This window comes from Nuphar pumila, chromosome 10 (genome assembly GCF_984573655.1).
Source record: "Nuphar pumila chromosome 10, dmNupPumi1.hap1.1, whole genome shotgun sequence".
NCBI classification, from domain to species: domain Eukaryota; kingdom Viridiplantae; phylum Streptophyta; class Magnoliopsida; order Nymphaeales; family Nymphaeaceae; genus Nuphar; species Nuphar pumila.
In genome coordinates, this window is record NC_143258.1 from 100,390,443 (window position 1) to 100,410,822 (window position 20,380).

Genomic DNA, 20,380 nt, shown 5'->3' on the forward strand with positions numbered 1-20,380 from the left:
TGAGCTTGTGTTCAAGCTCAACTTGTTTACTTACTCGGACAAGTTCCAACTAGGCTTAAACGAGCCGAGCTTGATCTAGCTTGGCTCGTTGTGTAGCCCTAGACATAAGGGTGGCACCAAGTAGAATGTGTGACGGGTTATCACCACAACTTGCACTTGCTCGGCTGGCCAAAAGTGTGCCCCCCCCCCCCATGGGGCTTAAATAAGGGGCTAGTTGCATATAAAAAAAGATCGACATGGCAATGATAAATCAAGATTGGCTTAGAGCATAATTATTAAAAGCAAAATATTAAGTATTTTAGCTCCATGGGTTTGGCTTTGTGAGAGGGGGACCTTGGCTACTAGGGGGGTGGTCAAGGTTCCATTTTCACTGACGTGAGCCCCTTGCTTATGTCGAAGCAAGGCGATTTCCTGGGGACAAATGATGCACCACGGGTTTACACTGTAGGGACAACAACCGTAAGTATATCATGCATAGCTAGCGTGACTTGGTCTCTGATCTCAAGGGTAGTTTTCCCGTTCCTTTTGAAAAAAATATATTATTTTGTGGGAGCTGTAATTACTTTAAATGTGATATGGATTATTGGAAGACATTTAACAAAAAAAAAACTTACCAAACATGAGAAACATGTATCCCACAAAAGGAAAATGCTTCCGAAACTCGTGAGAAACACATGGGAAACGTGTTTCCCTTAGGGTGGGAAACACATTTCTCATAATTTTTTTGGCATTTTCTACACGTTGCGGCGGTGTTTTCCATTTCAGAAACGGTTTCCTGGAAAACAAGTTTCCCATCCTCTTATAGCATTTCCGGCAACCCTGCTCTAGGCCATGGACTTAAAAAAAACTCATGGCTAATACTAGGCAATGTGGTGTGCAAGGAAACATTTACATAGTCTTGGTTGGAACTAACAATTCCATCTAAAGATTAAATCGTAAACACCGGGTGTGCAGTTCTACCACAACAGGAAGAACACTCATGTTCTTTAAGAGCTGAAAGCAATAAAAATTTAGGATTCACTGATGTGCATTGCTTGTTGCCTTCTGCAAATCAAACTCTTATAGGATCACATCTGATTGATGGATGTTTCGAAAATTCCATGGGTTAATCTTGTGTTTAATTGAGATATATTAACATACACTGCGAAGCTTCATTCTCCTTAGAGAAAGGTAAGCCAAAAGGCGATACACAAATACCATGGCAACCATGGCTCCTGCTTCCATTGCACCACTGTCTATGGCGAAGCCATTCACTGAGGGAAAGGTCCCGCCATACTGAATTTTGAGAAGTAGCCTATACGTATGATAGTTAAAAGAGAGATAGCGGATCCATGATATAAATACTGGAACTTTCTGCAAAAGCATAACCACTAGTATTGTTAGGTGATGCTACATGTATAGCAGGAATGCAAATATGGTCTGCTATGAATCTAAAAAAAGTTAGTATAGACTGATGAAAGACAATAAAGAAGTTAATGGCAAACCCCGACTTCCAAAACTGCATCACTGACTATCTAAGGGCCTAGTTTTTCAGAAAGAGGGTGGTGACCTGACCAACTTATCACATATCCGTTTAAGCAAAAGTTCATACTGGTCTTTTAAAAGGCGGGAACTTGAGGGCATGACGACATATAATTTAAATGATATTGTTGGTGTTTTTTAGAGTAAATAACCTTTATTGATATGACCTTGGCTTCAGGATGATTTAATTATGGAAAACTAGCTGATTATCACTGAAAAGAGGGATGACCCTGTATATTAAGGTGCACCTATTTTCAAATAGAAAATAATTGCAGGAATACACTCATGTTGGTGAATTTTTTTAGATATGATTGACAGTCATTATACCGCTGCTCTTTTCAAATTGAACCTAAAGTTTGGCACTTCATACAAAACTTTGAAAATTTAAATTCTTTTAAAGGTATCGTCATTTTCTTGATCATCTGTATTATTACATTTTTCAAAACTTATTTTGGAAAAGTCCAAGGTCTTCTCTGTTCTTCTAAGGAATAGGGTGTGTTTTTGCCTGAAGCACTGCACCTTCCCATATAAACTCTTTTAGCATCAGTAATACTCAGTCATTCTAAATGGACTGCGCACTTCTACTCAATTAGAAAAAATTCGGCCCAGACTTGCTTCAGTCAAATCATACGCACCACTAAAACTGGTTGGACTTAGCTCTAGTACAACCAAAGTAACCATGCATTTATGCAAATATTGCACAAATACACAGATAAGGATGTTGAGATTGCTTGTTTTCATGTGCATATGTGACCACTGTTCCCTTTTCTGAGTGGAATTTGTAAGAGCTATAGCTTACCTTTACAAAGAACCCTCCAGCCAACATAAATGCCATAATAGTTACGGAGGCCACGGTTGTTGCCTTCTTAATGTCCATCAGAGTTGCACCAATTGCCAGCCCTAGACCCTGTAAATTGCACCATCAACTTAGCCATAGTTTTTTCTTTTTTTGGCCACAATCACGACATAACTAGATCTTGCTTCTCTCTTAAAACTTTTATCAGGTGACAAATTGATTCTCTTGTTCTGTCTAATGATGGCTGACGGTATTATAAAAGACGAAAAACCATGTCAAAACCAATTGCCATCTGTATGATTCAAAACCCAAGTTGTTTACTTAGTTTTGGCCTTTTCAATGAAATTCAGGATTGAAGTCGGTACAAGTTTGCTTTGGGTCTCTGATTGTTCAGCTTTCAAAGGAAAATTTTGAAGACAGGCTAACATTTTAAGGATAAATAATCCATTGCTTATTATAAGGTTTGTGATGCACTAGGCTAAAGGCTCTTAAGAGTTTATAAATGGTAAATATTTTGTAGTGGTACTTGACACTGATAAAAAATAGGCCTCTCAAACTTCCTTAAGATAATACTAAGTTAAGAGCCCAGAGCTTTGATGCATTTCTTAATTTAGTAATTTAGATAACTTTAGTTTGACCATTGTAAGAGTCACCATGATGAATTGTTGGCAGTAGTATATTACCATGTCCTGTTCTATGAAATCAGGAGTTTATAATGCTTTGTGATCCATAATTAACAGAATTCAAGTATACCTGTCAGTATATTATTGTGAGGCGTGGTGGATTGATTTTTGGAAATGTTATACGCCTTAAAAATATTCAGCAGCAGTAAGAAAAATGTGTGCTTTATATTAAACATACCTGAGCTGCAACAATGCTAAGAAACACAGTCACCATGCTCAGGAAGAATGCAGTTGCACTGAGTTTCAAACCCGCCATGAAGTATACAATGAGTAAAAATATTATAGGAAGGATGAGATCCAGTGGCACATCACTGGAGGTCCTTGCCATGAAATATGCGCTTAGCCTATACATGCCAGCTGATCTCTCCTTTGCTAGCATGGCTCTTTCTTGAGGAAATGTGAAGATTGCTGTGAAAACAGGAAAGAAGCCCCAAAATACTGCAATAAAGAACAATAGCCCTGCCTGCAGACATGTTCAGTTAATTTAGAGCATAGTCACATATATAGGAGATATTTGAAGAATATAGAGACAATATAGCTGTAAATTCATAAAATGACATGAAAGGCAACATCTCACGATATTTAAAAATATCAGAAATTTATATATATCATGATAATATCAATGATATTACCAGTTACTTTTACTTTTTTTCTATATCCTAGATACGTTTTTTCTCTTTTATTTTATAATTTCTTCCTTGTCTCTTTTATTGTATGTGTACCTTATTATCTAGGAATGTCATTTTCTTACTTATTTATGCTATTTTTATATATTTAAACAATTTTAAGCATCAGGATTTTCCCGAGATTTATCAACTAAATCTATATTATCACGGGGAATTGCCTTGCCGAGAAGAATATTTGTGACTACAATTTAGAGATATGTTTCAACATATAATAAGAATGTGAAGAACATATTTCTTTACGATACTGAAGGAAAGTCAGGGTCTTGAAAATCTATGCAGTGTTCTGGCAATGGTACTAGGAAAGACTGACCAGTTTCTTATCTGCCATTTGAACCCTAATGTGAGGGATATGTCATCAACATCATTACTCTGTGGAGGTGGACATATTTTGGGGTTTGGAGTGGGATGAGTGCAATAGACAAATTCCTTCTCGGTTCCAATATGATAACTCTTCTATTCTTTTTGAAACAAATGAAACTTGATTAGTTTTTTCATAAATCAACGATGGTTGTTTCAAGTAGAAGTATGCTGTTTGTACTAGCATCTCCATGTCCTGAAGTATGTTTCCACTAAATTGGCAAGCAACTGAGTGGCCATGAAGTTCACTTGTTTCCTTGTTGGTGAAGTACTTCATTTGGCATTTCACAAACTCAACAGTGTTTTTAAGTTCAGTTATTTATAGGCAAATTATAGTCTTCTATACAACTTACTTTTCTTTTGTATAGATGAGAACTCATGTTTAATTGGTCTTTTGGATTTTGGCATTTTCTATTCGGCATCCAAGTTTAACTATCAAGGTAAAGGGGAATGAGTAAAACCTCTCACAATGGGAAACCATGATCATTATACCGGGAATCAGCTTTGATATTGCCACATTTCTGAGTAAAATTTGACATCTTTTTAGAAGTAGTAGTTTTGGGCTCATCTGAAACAAATGGCAGAGACAAAGCTTGACATTTTCATGCCAGCTGAACAACTTAGAGTATACAGTTGCTGCACTGGCCTTCGGGCAATTATCATTTTACCACTTTAAATTTGTTTTTTGCCTTCATAATTTATGTGCATTTTATTTCTCAATGAAAGCCTGTTATTGAGAAAACAAAATAAAACTACTTGCAACTTATTTTTATCAGTGAAGGCCTGCTTTTGGGAAATCAATACTAATTTTACAAGAAGTATTCATGGCATCAACCAGGACTCTGTGGTTCCTTATACTAAACATCTCAGTGAGTAAAATGTCCCTTCTCAATTAAGATTTGATTTTAGTCTCTATCCCATGGATACAGCCGCAGATACGGGGAGATGGCCATACAACTAAATATAAGTGGATACAATACAGGAGCGAAAATGGAGTATACATGAGACATAGATTTTAGTACCTGATCTTGAAGATCTTTAGTAGTAGTAATATCAGAGTGCCACCATAGCAAGCCCAGGATAATTGAAGTAGAGAGAACTTGGGTCACTCTCATCCAGCTCAAGTATTCATGTCGCCTTTCCTTTAAGCCTCTCCAGAACAAAATGGAGTACTGTTCCCACCAGCTAGTTCCCCATTCTCTCCGGTGATTTGACACCTTAGACTTCAAATCATCATCAATGGGGATCGGCACAAGCAACTTCTTCTTTTCCTCCTCTGCAACTCTTGTCTCATAAGCCTCGACCAAATACTGCTTGGAAAGTTGAAGTCAAGTAAAGTATACTTCAGTAAGCTCTCAGAAATTTAAAACCTGACAAAATTCTCTTCAGCTTTGGTGCATTTCCAAGGCATTAGTGCGTTACATGGCCTAGTGGTTCATGATATGGCAAAATGAGACATGCATGGAATAAATTGGGAGCTTATGTTATTATTGTTTAATATGATACAGGTAGGCAACAGTTTGAAACTCAAATTATATTGCTTTCTTATAACTTTTTTTGTTCACTAGGTTTTTTTTCCTAGTAGTGTAGAAGCATAGTATCTGTACAACTGGTACAAGAAAATTTGTCATATGGTGGGTGTCTTGAAATCTAGCTTCTTGAGAGAGAAGTAATGGAACCTGGAAATCAAGGAAGTGTAGTTGAATGCTCCCTAAGAGTAATTTATATTCTCCAAACAAAAAGAAAACGAGCTTACCTCATGAACATCTGATGGAGATGGCTTTCCATTTCGTGTTTCCTTTTGTGGACTTCCAGTGTTCACCTTATCCTCTAGTTCAGACGGAACTGTTATATCATTTACATTTCCATTTGCAAGGTCAATCAAGAATTCTGCTGGATTCATGCCAATGAGAGGAGAACACCCAATGGATGAAAAGTATACTGTTGCATCTGTTGCCTTGCCAAAATATAGCAAGTTTCCCTTTCCAAGAAGAATTAACTTGTCAAACTTGCGAAACAATCTGCTAGAAGGTTGGTGAATTGTAGTTATCACAGTTTTACCAGCCTGGAGCAAAAGTATTCAGAAGAATTGCATAGTTTTAGTAGTTCAGATGACAGACAGACTGTCCTAGAAATCTATTGTGCATCAGAAAAGCATTGAACAGTTTTTCAAGTAAAAGAATTGGTATCCAAGAGGGTAATATTAGTGGAACACACACTGAAATTATGACAATCTTTACAGAATTTCATGAACTGTGGATTCTCTTACCTTTATCAGAAGTCAAGGTGATCCCTAATATGAATGAAGACAAGAAAATGCTTTCTTTAAATGAAATAAAGAATTGTTCAGTAAAAAATCTCTGACAGATACTAATAACATTGGTATCATGAAACAGGGAAAATTTCGAAACTATCACCTTCAAACTAAAGATTATGGGTCAACCATGAATGATTGGTGAGTAAACAAAGTGCTTATATAAGTCACTTTTATAGATATTTGCATTTTATTTGAAAATAGGAAACCTAGATAATGTTACAATTACACTTTGCAAGTGAAGGGCTTATTTACTTGCTTAATGGAGTCCGTACCCTCAGTGGAAGCAAACAGACTCTTGTGAGATGTGGAACCATAAGTGATTTCCACTCCTTACTATTGAGAAAAAAATGATTTATAATTATACTCCTTGAACACTATGATGATCGTCAACCTTTCCATAGACCCCTCCAAACTGTCTAAAGCACATTACAATGGCAGTAAAGGAAAAAAAGGCGCATGTTCGGATGGTAAATGGTTCATCTGCACAAATACTGAACAGGATGTCGAATGATCTGTCAATTAAAACACGCAGTAGCAAGATCCAATCCAGTCAATCTTCTTGATATCCATGAATACAACTAAGAGGAATGTGAATCATTCTCAAGTCTCAGATCTTGAAAGTGGTTCCATACTTAAGTCGGATATATTTGGAACAGTGGTAGGTATGGTTAGCAAAGCCACAGAATGGAGCCTACTTTGGGTAGCAGACGGAGCTAAAGTGCCCATTGGTCCAGTTGTAATCAGTAATTGTGCACTACTGTGTTTGAGTTTGCTAATGAACCTTCACAAAATTTTATAATCTTGGACGCACGTTTCTGTGCAATAAAGTTCAGGAGACTAAAGGTTCTGCTGGTTTGGTTCTGACAATGGTTTTGTTTAAAGAATTGATGATTGTAACCCATGTCATCAACAACAACAACTACGCCTTCATCCCAAAACAATTGGGGTCGGCGATATGAACAAAAAAAGAAAATCATTCTGGGTCCTCCACATGAATCCTTCTCCTCCAATCATTTCTATCCAATGCCATGTCCTCGGTGAGGTTCAAAGCATTCATATCCTTTTCTATCATCTTCATCCAAGTCTTCTTAGGCCTACCTCGACCTCTTTTGACTAATATATTTTTCCATTTGTCCATCCTTCTAACTGGAGCATCATTAGGCCTTCGCGAAATATGTCCAAACCACCGTAAACGATTTTCTCTCATCTTATTTTCAATGGATGCAACGCCTACCTTCTTACGTATCTCATCATTTTGAATCTTATCTTTTATTGTATTTCCACACATTCATCGAAGCATACGCATCTCAGCTACACTCATTTTTTGAATATGATGTCTCTTGGCCGCCTAGCATTCTGTACCATATAATAAAGCGGGCCTAATTATCGTCCTATAAAACTTTTCCTTCAACCGCAATGGCATTCTACGATCGCACAACACTCCAGTTGCACTTTTCCATTTCATCCACCCAACCTTTATCCTATGGTTTACATCTCCATCAATTTCTCCATCATTTCGAATGATAAATCCCAAATATTTGAAACAGTCATCCACCGATATTTCTTGCTCGCCAAGCTTCACTACACTCTCATCACTACTGCGTTGCTTACTAAACCGACATTCCATATATTCTGTCTTACTCTTACTCAACGTAAAATCTCTTGCTTCCAATGTATGTCTCCATAATTCTAACTTAGCATTAACCCCAACTCTAGACTCATCAATCAAAACAATATCATCAGCAAACAACATACACCACGGCACATTTTCTTGAATTGATTTCGTAAGCTAATCCATCACTATAACAAATAGGAAAGGGCTTAATGTAGATCCTTGATGTAACCCAACTGTTATAGGAAAATTGTTTGTCACCCCTCCACAAGTGTTGACATTGGTTACCACTCCTTCGTACATATCTTTAATTATACTAATGTACTTGAGAGAAACATGATTGTTAGCAGTAAATTTCATTTACTTCCATGACATATGATGTTTTAAATGTGATAAGGAGACTCTCTCTCTCTCTCTCTCTGATTGCCTCCAGCAAGGAAATTGACTGAACCTGGTAGAGTATAGACTTCTAAGTTTGAGTTGGTTTACATTAAGTACCCGCAGCTTAATCGTCTCACCGGGCAATTTGTGTCATCTCAAGTTATCCTGTGCCATGATTGAGGTCCATGATTTTGAGATTTGGATTTGATTGTCGTAGTTGATGAAAGTACAACTAGGAAATTAGAGGATCGAGGAAGACAATCTCTCATAAGCTGGGTTTGGATTACTCAAAAGCTTTTACTCGTAGCATGTATATGGCGTGCAACGTCTAATAATCAGAAATAATTTAGAAGGAAGGTTGTAATGCCCAACCAGGTGGGTTAGAGCCCACCTGGTTCGGCAGGTTATATGGGGTGTGACCCCTTCTCCCATTAAATGGGTAGTGGGGAGAGGGAGGAGCCCCACCTCATCTCTCTAATTAAAGAGGTAACCCTCTTCTCTCCCACGATTTTGTAGTTGGGAGAGCGAGGTAACTCCTCGTTAAGAGGAGTGTGAGTGGGGGTAGGGAAACGTCCTCACCCATAAAGCCATGGGTCCCCTTTCTCTCTCTCATAGTGCATTTCCTGAGAGAGAGATGAACTATAAACATCAACATTACTAAAAGGGTCAACAAACATTCAACCCGACGGCAACGCAAAACATGCCCCAGATAGGCTGAGAGCACAGAAACAAAACTAAGAACAAAAGAAACAAAAACCAAGCTAGATCAGCCTGGTTCAGGGGGATCCAGGGCGACAAAGAGCGCTCAAGATCGGGGATGGTAATGCGCAAAATGGCGTACACGTCCGCCAAAATACAGTTCACTAATTTATTGAAAACAACCGAAACTTGCCAGAAAATGGCATTGTTGCGAGTCATCCAAACAACCCATCAGGACGAGAGAAGCCACGTTCTCTAAATAATCTGCCAATGCTTGCAACTGCGAACTGGCTGAGGCTCCCACAAAAGGTCTACAACGAACGACTCCTGGCGCACATTAACGACAGACTTATTCCAGGTAACCTTAAAGAGCTTCTAAAAGACAGGGCACTCCCAGAAAAGGTGAAACACAAATTCTTCAACCGCCTCGCACATAACACATTTACTGGAAAGATAGAAACCGATAGATTTGAGGAAGTTATCCATCCGCACTCGTTCGTGAAGGATTAGTCATGCTAGGGAACACGATTGAGGAGTAGGTCCCTTGCCCCAGATAAGGTGCACAAGGAACCAATCCACCCCCGAAGGAAGGAGAGAAAGGTAACAAGCTCTTGTGTGGAAAGAGCCGTTAGGAGCGAGAGTGTGACTAAAGAACTGGGCTTGAGAGACATCATCGCCCTCATAGGAAAAAGCGACAGACCAAGCTTGGATCCACGAGCGATGCAGCTGCGAAACGGTTGGCTGAATCGCGTTGTGGTCAACAAACAACGATTCAACCGATCTGTATTTAGCAAGAAGAAAACTTGCACAAGAGGACCCCGGTTGGTGTGCAAGCCAGTTTTGCTTCACCACGAAAACAATACTTCTCAACCTGGAATCCGGAATCCCCAACCCCGCCATATTCTGAGGAAGCATTAGAGATTTTCAACCCACCAGGTGGCGCTTGTTGTTGGTACTTTGCCCAGACTAAAGAAAATTTGCCAATAACCGAGAGAGCTTCTTGTTGACCCCCATAGGCATCAGGAACATAGATATAAAGAATTCTGGCATAGCATTTAAAACGTGCTTGATGAGAGTAAGTCTATTAGCGTCGAAAAGGTAGGATGCTAGCCAAGCCGATATTTTAGTCTAAACCTTTTGAAGAGTTGCATTCCAGGCTGTCGATGAGATACGCGAGATCTGTAGCGGCAAACCCAGGTAGGAAAAAGAATTTTCTGAAATAGCACATCCGAAAATCTGTTGACCAATAGCCAGCATAGAAGGAGGGGCATTTATCATGGACAGACAACACTTATCATAGTTCATAAATAAACCACTGAGAGAAAAGAGAGGAAGACAGAGGGAAAGAAAGAAAGGTCGGCGGAGAGGAGAAGAAGAAGGTGGTTGTCACCGCTAGCGAAAGGTATGCCACTTCCACCTTAAAAAAAAACCCGACAACCATAAGGTTTCGACGCAGGTGGTGAGCTGTCAATAAGGAGAGAGGGGCTAGGGACAAGGAGTCGGCCCTGTCCTTGCCACCCTTGTAGAGGACGAGCAGAGGGGGTCATTCCCTCTGTCTCCACCGTCGACACCGTCGACAACTATGGTTGTCGACGGTCTGCTCTTTATGAAAAGAGAGAGGCAAGGGGGGTGACCCTGCTACTGCTGGTGGCGATGAAAAAAAATCAAAATCGACAACCACAAGGGTTGCCGATGCAGGAAAAAAAAGGGGGGAAGACGGTAGCGGGAGACAAAGGATGTTCCTCTGTCTCCACCCAGACTAAACCGTCGGCAACCAGGTGGTTGCCGGTGGCTGATGGCCAAACAAAAAGAGAGAGAGAGAGAGAGGTGGGGGGACAGAGGGGTCATCCCTATCCCTATCACCCTCCTACAAGGGAGCAGAGGGAGTCGTCTCCCTCTGCCTCGCATCGACAACCACGGTTGTCGGCGGCACCGTGAAGTGAGAGAGGTGAGCGGCAGGGGAGGTGCCTTACCAAAGCCATTGGCAGTCACTACCGGTGGCAAGCAGTCAGAGAGAGAGAGAGAGAGAGGGGTCTCGGTTTAAAAAAACAAACAAACCAAGACAGACTCGATTTGGGAAATGAACCAGATCGAGTCAACCTGCTGGGTCTTTATGCGACCCAGACTAAGTTAGGTCAGTCTTAACCAAGATCCCCCAAGACCGAGTCGAAGATAGTGGGTTAATCGACTCGGTCTAGAAGTCAAACTGAACCGAGTTGGGTAAGTATATACCAGGCCGACTCGATCCGGACGATCAAGGTTTTAAGAATATATATATATATATATATATATATATATATATATATATATATATATATATATATATTGAACATGGTAAAACCCGAGACTGTGAATGTCTCAATACGAGTCAGATCTAGGTTTTGATCCAACCTTAGATCAGATCTTGTCTACATACATTAGATCCAAAACAAATTGGATCCAGTTGGGTTCAATTCAAACTCAAGCTCATACTATCATTGATACCACATTTATACCAAACCCAATATGAACAAGATTTGGATCGGATGTACCAGATCCAAGATTCAGTCGGATCTCTGTTTAAAAATTTAAAAGATCCACATCAGAATAAGATTGGATCTGGATTCAAAACTCAATAAAAAATGATTCAATTGAACTAAACTTGGACCAGAATGAATGTGGACTAGGTTTGGTGTAAAGGCAAGATTAGAGTCAGCTCAGAATGAGTTTGGGTTAAGTTCCATGAGTTCAGGAATGGTCAAAAAATAAAAAAAATTATTTTACCCTTGTATGCCCGATTAATAGATTATGCATAACTTTTCACCTCTATATTGGATTCAGGTGATTTTTTAATTCTTGGATTCCTCTTTTCGAAAAGGATTCATTGGCAGGAGACATGATAACAGACTCTGAGAAAATGGGGTTAGAGTTTGGTATGAAAGCTTATGAGTATTTTCATAATTTTTCATAAGACGAGGGTCTAAATGATGATTTGAAATTTCTGTCAATTTCATATCATAATTTGCAAGAAGATTAAGGTCATTCCTTATATTTTAAATTTAAACGTTTCAGGTTAGTGAAGATTTATAAATTCTTCCTTAGTTAAATAAAATACATGCTGCTTAATTTATGCATCTTGCAGTATGATTCCATGTATTATAAGTATGCAAGTGTTATTTTATTTTGAGTAGAACAACTGAGTAGCATGCTTAGAAATCTATAATTTTGATGTTCAATATAATGCTTAAAATTGTTAACACATATTACATGTTCCTTTACTTATAAAATGATTTACATTATGAATGTACTATGTGTGGAGGTAATCATGACATCGATGCATGCAAAATGTTATAAAAAGTAGCTTTGAGAAATGAGAGTAGACTTTCAGAGTTTTCAAAATAGGATTTGTCCTAAGAATGTCATGCTTATGTCTTGAAAGGGGTATTGTAAGTGTCGTGACATGATAAGTTGACTCTGTGGTGAGTTGTTACCCTTAGAAATATGACGTGTCTGTTATTACATGTTAAAAGTAGTTAGTGAATATATATTAGTTATCGTATAATGCACTAACATCAATAAATAAAAGCTAAAAAAATAATGCACATAGGATAACAATACAAAGTATGATAATGAACTTTATTAAGAAAGACATGGTCTAGGGCATTGTTTGGGGTATGTGTACATCACTCGTATCTTAGGATTTTTTTTTTTAATTTATAGGCAATCCTTAAGAGTTAAAAACATTACCCAATAGACACATGTAGGATATATCATGAATAATAAAACCTTGGGGCAGGTATAGCTCTTCAAAAACCTTGGAGGCAGGTATAGCCCCTTGGGCTCTTAAGGTAGATATCGATGAACATTTAGAAGCTCCTGAATTACAATCGATGAGCTGCAACGATTGTGAGTTCATAGTTTAAACTGGTTTGGACTATGTTGTTCTGAGTGGTTTATATGTTTGACGAGCATCGTAGACTCTGAGTTGTCTACATGAGTTGCTACGTCCAATGAAGCTATTTTTGGAATAGCCGATTATAGTAGAATGTGAATGTCTACTTTGAAAATAAAGATAAAGAATTAGTAAACGAGAATAAAATTCATAAATAACGTGTGTGCTTAGTTAGCAAATTAAACTAAGATTAGGAGCTTAGAGCTCACTACAGTTGTAACGATCGTGTCTTATTTGCAAATATAAACTTACTGAGTTGTAGACTCTCCCCCGCTTGGTTACAATTGTAGATTAAGAGATGCTACTGATCAAAGGACTTGATCTTGGACTCAGACTCGATTACTCTTGGACATCAAAGTACTTAGAGTATTTTATTTCATATCTGTATTTTCTTTTTATTCGGATTATGCAATTTGAATACTTTCAGTTGGGATGGACATCATTGCAATTGATGGATGAATGAACCTTATTATTATAAAAAAAAAAAATTGGCATGATTTTTAAAGTTGTTTTGATAATTTTCTTCCTTGAACTAATGCCTACGAACTTGAGCTCGAGAGGCCCCGATTTGGATCATTATTGAAGCAAGAAACCATTCATGGAACAGGTTTTGAACATAATTGAAAGAGTGGCAATGATAGAGTGAGCAGTGAAAATCTCCAAATCAAGTCATCTGCCAACTGTGGACAAAAATCATGTTTATTTTGGAGATTGAGAAAAAGATGGAGGCTGCCATCCTCCTAAAAGAAGCAACTCTTTCATCCTATGCATGTACTCTCCAGAACTGACAGGATGCTTTCATTGGTGCTCTACTAATAGAAGAAGGTAACGCTAAGGCAACAATGCAAACAATAGCGAAAGACTGGTGTGTACAACAATGCAAACTATAGGAAACAAAAGGCAGTCTGTGCAAATTCATGTATATGTGAGTTTTTCTGTTTTGAAAATGAAAGGCTAGTCTGAATGAACTCATTGATATACCTCAGCTATGTCACGCAACATCTGAACTGTCCTCAGTGCTGTTGTTGAATCCAAGCCAGATGTGGGCTCATCCAGAAAGAGAAGAGAAGGGTTGATCAGAATTTCATTTCCTATGCACACCCTCTTTCTCTCCCCACCAGAAACACCACGTATAAATGATCCACCAATGATTGTATCCAGGCACCTGGAAAAGAGAGGAAATAACCAATTAAAACTTTGAATGATGAAAGTCCAGTAACTTTTAACATTTGTATATAAACTAACTAAATCTGGCCCATAGGTGAAACAGAATTGAATTAAAACCTTGTGAATCTTCAGGCATTGTTTAGCCACAAACTCCATGTGTTAGCAACTAAAAATTCACTTATGACTGTCCTGATCAGGAAATGAATCAATGGCACCCTCAAAGAGAGAAAAAAAGGAATCAAGTAAAAGAGAATAACCTCTCTAGACCGAGCTCATATATCACATCTAGAGCCCTTTCTTCCTTCTGCTGCTTCGTGAGGTTTTTGGGGAGCCGAAGGAGAGCAGAGTATGTCAGTGTCTCCCTTACTGTGAGGTGAGGAAACAAAACGTCGTCTTGCGTGACGAACCCAATCCTGCATGCCACAAAACAGTGTAGGCGTTACATACGGCTAGTAAACAAGCCGAACCAACCGAAGTCTTCAAGCTTGGCTCATTTCTTGTGCCGAGCCGAGCTTGAACTCATGAAAAGCCCGAGCTAAATAAGCCCAGCACGAGTAAGCTCATCTACAAAAAATATATACTTTTTAAAAACTTAAAAGCAATAAAGTTTGGACCTTAAACTTATTAAGCCAAGTTCAAACAAGCTCATTTATAAAATAAATAATTGTTTCAAACTTTGAGGGATGGTTAAAGCAGGAATTGGAATTGGAATTGGAATTGGAATCAGTATTAAAAATCAGAATCAATCAGGCAATTTCAAATTTAAGGTCTGGAAAGGGGCTCTAAAGGTGTTTGGCGTAGCTAGGCAGGTATTCTAGGTTCAAATCTCATGGGTGTCACTTCTTGAGCAAGCTGAAGCGCGGCGACTCCTTGGGAGCAAGGGCTAAGCCCACAGAGTTTTACACTGTCATAACAGCGACGGTAAGTATGGTTTTCTAGGTCTCTGATCTTGGGGGGTGGTTTCTCCGTGTAAATATCAAAAAAAGGTTTGAGAAGTGGGGAAAGAGTAGAAAATAGTATGAAGATTGTTTAGAAGTGATGTAAAATTGTGTGAACTGTGAACATAAGAATCAAGTTTCTTCAGAGAACTAGGATTTTTTAGAGGATCAAGATTCCTAAAACAATCGGGATCCCAGTTATGAGAATTGAGATTCCCATGTCAAGAAAATCGATATGCCTGAACATAAACATTTGGAAGAAGGCAGATCAGGTGCAATCACGTTGCACACTTTCAGTGTACCACTGCATCTGACTGCCCTCCATCTCTGGGGTCTGTGGGGCTCAGCATAAGATGGAGGGCAGATTAGGTGAGGGGCATACTTGTGATTGCACCTGATCTGCTGTCAATTTGGAGTCCTGAGAAAATCTGGATTTTCGATTGTAAAAAGTGAGATTCCCATGTCATGGAAATTGGCATTCTCGAACCATATGAGTCGGGATTCTTAAGACATATGACTTGGGGGTTTTCTTATATAGAAATCGGAATTCTTAAAGGAATCACGATTCTCAAATACTTTTACTTCCATGTTTCTTAGGAAGCACGATTCCTACTGATTCTAAGCACTTCTAGTATCTGGTAGGGGTCTGCCTAACCCCATCTTGCCTTTAATGAGGAACACCTTAGGGTTTACACGACGTAACATCAAAGAGCCATTAACTTGGAGAAAAGAGCAAAAAGAAGAAAAGGTTGTGCCTAGGGGTGTCCAAACCCTATAGGGTCCAGGTATGGTGATAAATAAGACCCAGGTTTGGTTCGATTAATACATGAACCTGGGTATAGTTTGTGAAATTTTATACGGGCCTGACCCGAGTTCCGATTAAGACCCATAAAATTTTAATGTAAAAATGCTAAAAAATATTATTTTTACCGGATAGGGGTCCGGGTATAGTTTCTCTGATAGTGGGTCCGATTAGACTCGAGTCCATACCCAAAAATCAGTGCTGGGTCTGGTTTCACCTGGGTCTGAATCAAACCTGATCCGTTGACACCCCTAGTTGTGCCTACTAAGTGCGCCCATTATAGGGGTTGACATCAGGCCTGACATGCTTGACCCGTATTGAGGCCCAAGCTCCGCCTGGCTCAGTTACAATCGGGCTTGGGCCAGGCTCAGACTCAGGTCAGGCCTGCCTATTTAAGCCCGACCCAGTTAATGGTTTGAGCTTATCAGGCCCTGTGTATTTTGCAGATGAGCCTGGCCTAGTTTTATTCGCGCCTGAGCTGCAAAGTACAGCCCGAGGCCGACCCGATTCAGGATGGGTACCCGAAGCCCAACGAGCAGCCCGGCTCGATTGCCACCCTTGGTCCATTATATAATGAATGCTTTGTCTTGCTGATACCATGAGGATCCTGCTGCATATCTTCGCCAAACATGACCTTTTCACCTTTCTTCTTTTCTGGCCATCTTTATCATTTACGTGGCCTGAAGAAAAGAGACTTGGGCACTCATTTTTAACCCCTCTCTCTCTCTCTCATGCACACATGGACCACAAATAAAGCTAGCCTGATTTCTTGAAAACGTTGGGTGATGGGACTCTGGAACCAATTTGGGTCGTTTTGGACCACACCTGATTAAGTTATAGTTGGATCGAGCTCATGCAAGGACAAATAGTATGGTAAAAAGGGTGCATTAGGCAGTATTGATAAAATATCCCGGAATCAATCTAGAATAAGACCAAGATCAGTGTACTGTATGGAAGCATATTCAAGCTGAAGTACTCATCCGATGCAGTACTTTTGGCCCCTACACATATGGGGATAAAGGAAAAGAAGAAAAGGTGCCACATGACATGGATCAAGTGCAATGCAAAGAACCAACAGGGGAATCTGCTTGTTTAGTAGGAGCTGTTGGGACATTGCAAGTTCAAATCTCAATGGTATTGTTGTCTGATAAGGGTCTGCCTAACCCCAGCTTGCCTTTTTTTTAAAAAAAAAAGTGCAATGCAAAGAAGCCTTATAATAGAGTTTTACACTGCAGACATGGACTCGGGTCCACGGTCAATGTAAACACCACTCACCCATGTCCTAAACATAACAATGGTTTATCCATATCCAATAAAAAAAAACTAAAAATTGCACAAATAAGTGTGTGCCCCATCACTCTGTTTGACACATGCCATGTTCAGAGACAAAACTTTTAAATTTTGCGGAGCCCACATTTCAACAGGACACATCGGTACCACACACTTTCTTTTTGTGCAATCACATTTTACCGGATCCCTTCAATCTTTTAGGAAAGCTTCCCGTGGAGCGTGAGGCATTAAAGTGCACATGACACCAACTGGGCTCAGCTTGTCTGGTAGGATCTGCTGATTCACGTCACCTTATGTTGGGACGTTGCAAGTTCAAATCCCAATGGTATAGTTCTGTTAGGGGTCTGCCTAACCCCAGTTCGCCTTAAAAAAAAAAAACTTAAAGTGCACATGACTCACACAGTCCAAATTAAGACGGGCGTACTGTTCTCATCATAGCCTCTCAGCAAGCATCAATGCATGATGAAGTTGGCTTTAGCACCACCAATTCTCTGGACCCCTCAATTCACCTGCAAATTCTCCCATCAGGCTACTTATCTCTCTATCATTTTTTTTTTGTAATGGTGAAGTAAAACCCTCATCAAGAACCAGGTCATCTAATGAGCCCGCCTCTCTGAGAGGTAAAACTCCGGGTTGACACTACCACCACCCAACCTTGAGAGGTAAAACTCCCGGTTGACACTACCACCACCCAACCTTACGTGATCCAACCATGATAAAAACAACAGCAGCCCCGGTGCACCAGCGGGATTAGATCCTGAGCCTTGACCCTGACATAGGTTTCAGCTGACCACACTCTCTCAGTCTCTCGTATTACTGATGTCAATGTCATTGCTTGTGTTTAAGAAGGCATCTTACTTTCATCATAATTATCACGAGTATGACATCAAACCATATCTACCAGTGGGTTTAAGGCAATACGTACCTGCTTTTAAGGGATTTGGAATAGGGGAGGTCATTGTAGGTAACTGCACCACCGCAGATGTTACTCTGCTTTACTCTCCCACTCAACACATTGAGGAGGGTAGTTTTCCCACTACCTGATGGCCCCATGAGTGCCAAAACTTCACCAGGGCTAGCTGAACCAGTAATCCCTTTGAGGATTTCCTTCTCTGTTGGTGCTTTTGCACCCTTGACAATCACTTTGTATTTTACCTCAGAGAACTGAAGAAAAATAAAAAGTGAAAAGTTAGTCCCAAGTTTTCATATATCCCCAAACAAAGTTTAAAGCAGTACAAAGTCCTCAACTTTGATCTTATCCATATGCCTCTGGATGCAACAGTACTATAAAGAAGTCGTACTAACGATGTGTTATGACCATGAAATCTTCAAAAAAATAACATCTTGGGGGGAAAAAAAGACTTCTTAGAAGTTCAGAACCACTACCATATATATCAAAGTTGTCAGTATCGGTATCGGCCCTGAATCATTTGGCTTCCAATTCAGCTGTATCGGCCGATATTGATACTCAAGTGAATCGTTCTCTATTGGCCAGAAAATAATAAAAAAGATCACATGTCAATCATAATTGACACATGTTAAAACCATTTAAATAATATAAAAAAAATAGCCGATTCTAGGGGGAAGCCAATCGATTTTCTGCTTATACCAGCAGATATGCACCGATACTGATAACATTGATATATATATATATATATATATACCAACAATGGCAGTACCTTGAGAAAAATTGGCAAGGTTGGCTCTGATGTCGTTGTGGCCCTTTTATTGGTACCCGCTTCAAGATCTTCTACTGCAACCAGATTACAAGAAAAATTAGTTCTGTTTCTGATTAACCCACAGACACGATTTTCTCAATCATGAATTTTTCACACACCGTTCAATATTAAGGCCTTCAAAAAATCTGCTTATATGATGCAATCGGATGATCTAATAACGTTTTGTCCAAACAAACCGTATAGATCAGGAGACTTGACTACAACTACAAAAAATAAAGAAAATGTCATGGAATGGACTGTTTCTACTAGAGGGTATGATATACTCGACGATAGCCAATATATATTGGTCAATGTCCCTATATGCGTGCGCACACACACAAGCTGCGTTCTTTAAAGTGGAGTTTGCATGGTGACAAAAACCATAGTTGCGTGGAAAGCAATGCGTAAGGCAGGAAACAAGAAAAACATTCCAAAAATGCCTTAATGGGTGAAGCGTGAATCATTTAGGAGAGGAAGCAATAGATAGTGACATAAACAAAATACATAAAATCTTGTGTTTTTACTTAAATATATCTTTAAACTTTTGGTAAAGAAAAAAATCCTGTAGGTTTTTCAACAAAAATATTTTTTTTTCTGTAAACAAAAGACAAAACTGATGTAAAGTGCATTTCCAGCAACAACGAAAACTACCATTTTAAGAGAGAGAATTGGCATTTGAATATGTATATATATATATATATATATATATATGACACCAAATTAAGCAAGGTGTATTAGATTGAGCAAACCGTTGTTGTTGTTGTCTTGGGAAAAGGCATTAAGATCAACAATGGCCTCGGGCGGCATGGTGAAGCCCGCCAATGAGAAGGAGAAGCCCATGCTGGCGCTCGACGCCCGGCTAAGCGCCGCGTTCGACGACTCCTCCACCAGCGCACCGATGCCCAGCTCCTCCAATTCATCCCTGAATTGCTCGCTCCTTGCCTTTCTGATGTGAACTTTGTGCCCCAAACTCGATTTCCTTCCCCCGGCGTGAAAGACCGGGTTCTCGGCGTCCATCGACTTCCTTGCCGCCATCCATTCCGGCTGCTCAGATCTCGTTCTTCCGTTTCCGGACCTCGATTCCATCTGCAATTCTGGCACAAATTAAGAAGTAGAAGCCTGAGCTCTCAGAAACAGTTCGGAGACACCTTAACTCGATATCATATATATGAAACCGATCCTTACCTTCTCTGAAAAAGAAGAAGAAGAAGTGCAGGCAGCTGATCTGAAAGACTGGGGGTGGAACTAAGATTTCTTGAGCGACAGCCTTTTATAGCCTGCTCACATCATGGAATTACGAAACTAGCCTCGGAAAGTTGATGAAATAGCACAAATAATTCTGCACTTGACTCGGAAAGTGATGGAAAAGCAAAATATAGTTGCACGACTGATGTTGTATTTTGAAAACAAGCCCCATGAGATCGTGTCAGCTACTGCCTGATGGCCGTTTTGACAAATATCAGTTGTTTTTAAAAAAAAAAA

At 39.5% G+C, this 20,380-nt stretch overlaps 1 protein-coding gene across 1 annotated transcript; it reads right to left on the reverse strand.

The window, feature by feature from the left end:
- Positions 1-1,034: 1,034 nt before the first annotated feature.
- On the reverse strand, positions 1,035-20,139 carry LOC149827579 (ABC transporter G family member 22-like). Its single transcript, XM_090019508.1, has 11 exons — positions 20,084-20,139; positions 19,648-19,992; positions 18,860-18,933; positions 18,106-18,344; positions 14,408-14,563; positions 13,965-14,148; positions 5,800-6,108; positions 5,066-5,353; positions 3,179-3,463; positions 2,321-2,428; positions 1,035-1,353 (listed from the first exon to the last, which is right to left on the reverse strand). The coding sequence occupies exons 2-11, from the start codon at positions 19,982-19,984 to the stop codon at positions 1,132-1,134; spliced, it is 2,202 nt and encodes a 733-aa protein (XP_089875634.1). The 5' UTR covers positions 19,985-19,992; positions 20,084-20,139; the 3' UTR covers positions 1,035-1,131.
- Positions 20,140-20,380: the final 241 nt, after the last annotated feature.

Coding starts and splice junctions, on each gene's coding strand:
- LOC149827579 (XM_090019508.1), bottom strand. CDS start 19,984: ATGGAATCGAGGTCCGGAAACGGAAGAACGAGATCTGAGCAGCCGGAA. Junction 3,464..5,065: donor CTAAAGATCTTCAAGATCAG/GTACTAAAATCT, acceptor ACATGTCTGCAG/GCAGGGCTATTGTTCTTTAT. Junction 1,354..2,320: donor CTGGAGGGTTCTTTGTAAAG/GTAAGCTATAGC, acceptor ATGCTTTTGCAG/AAAGTTCCAGTATTTATATC.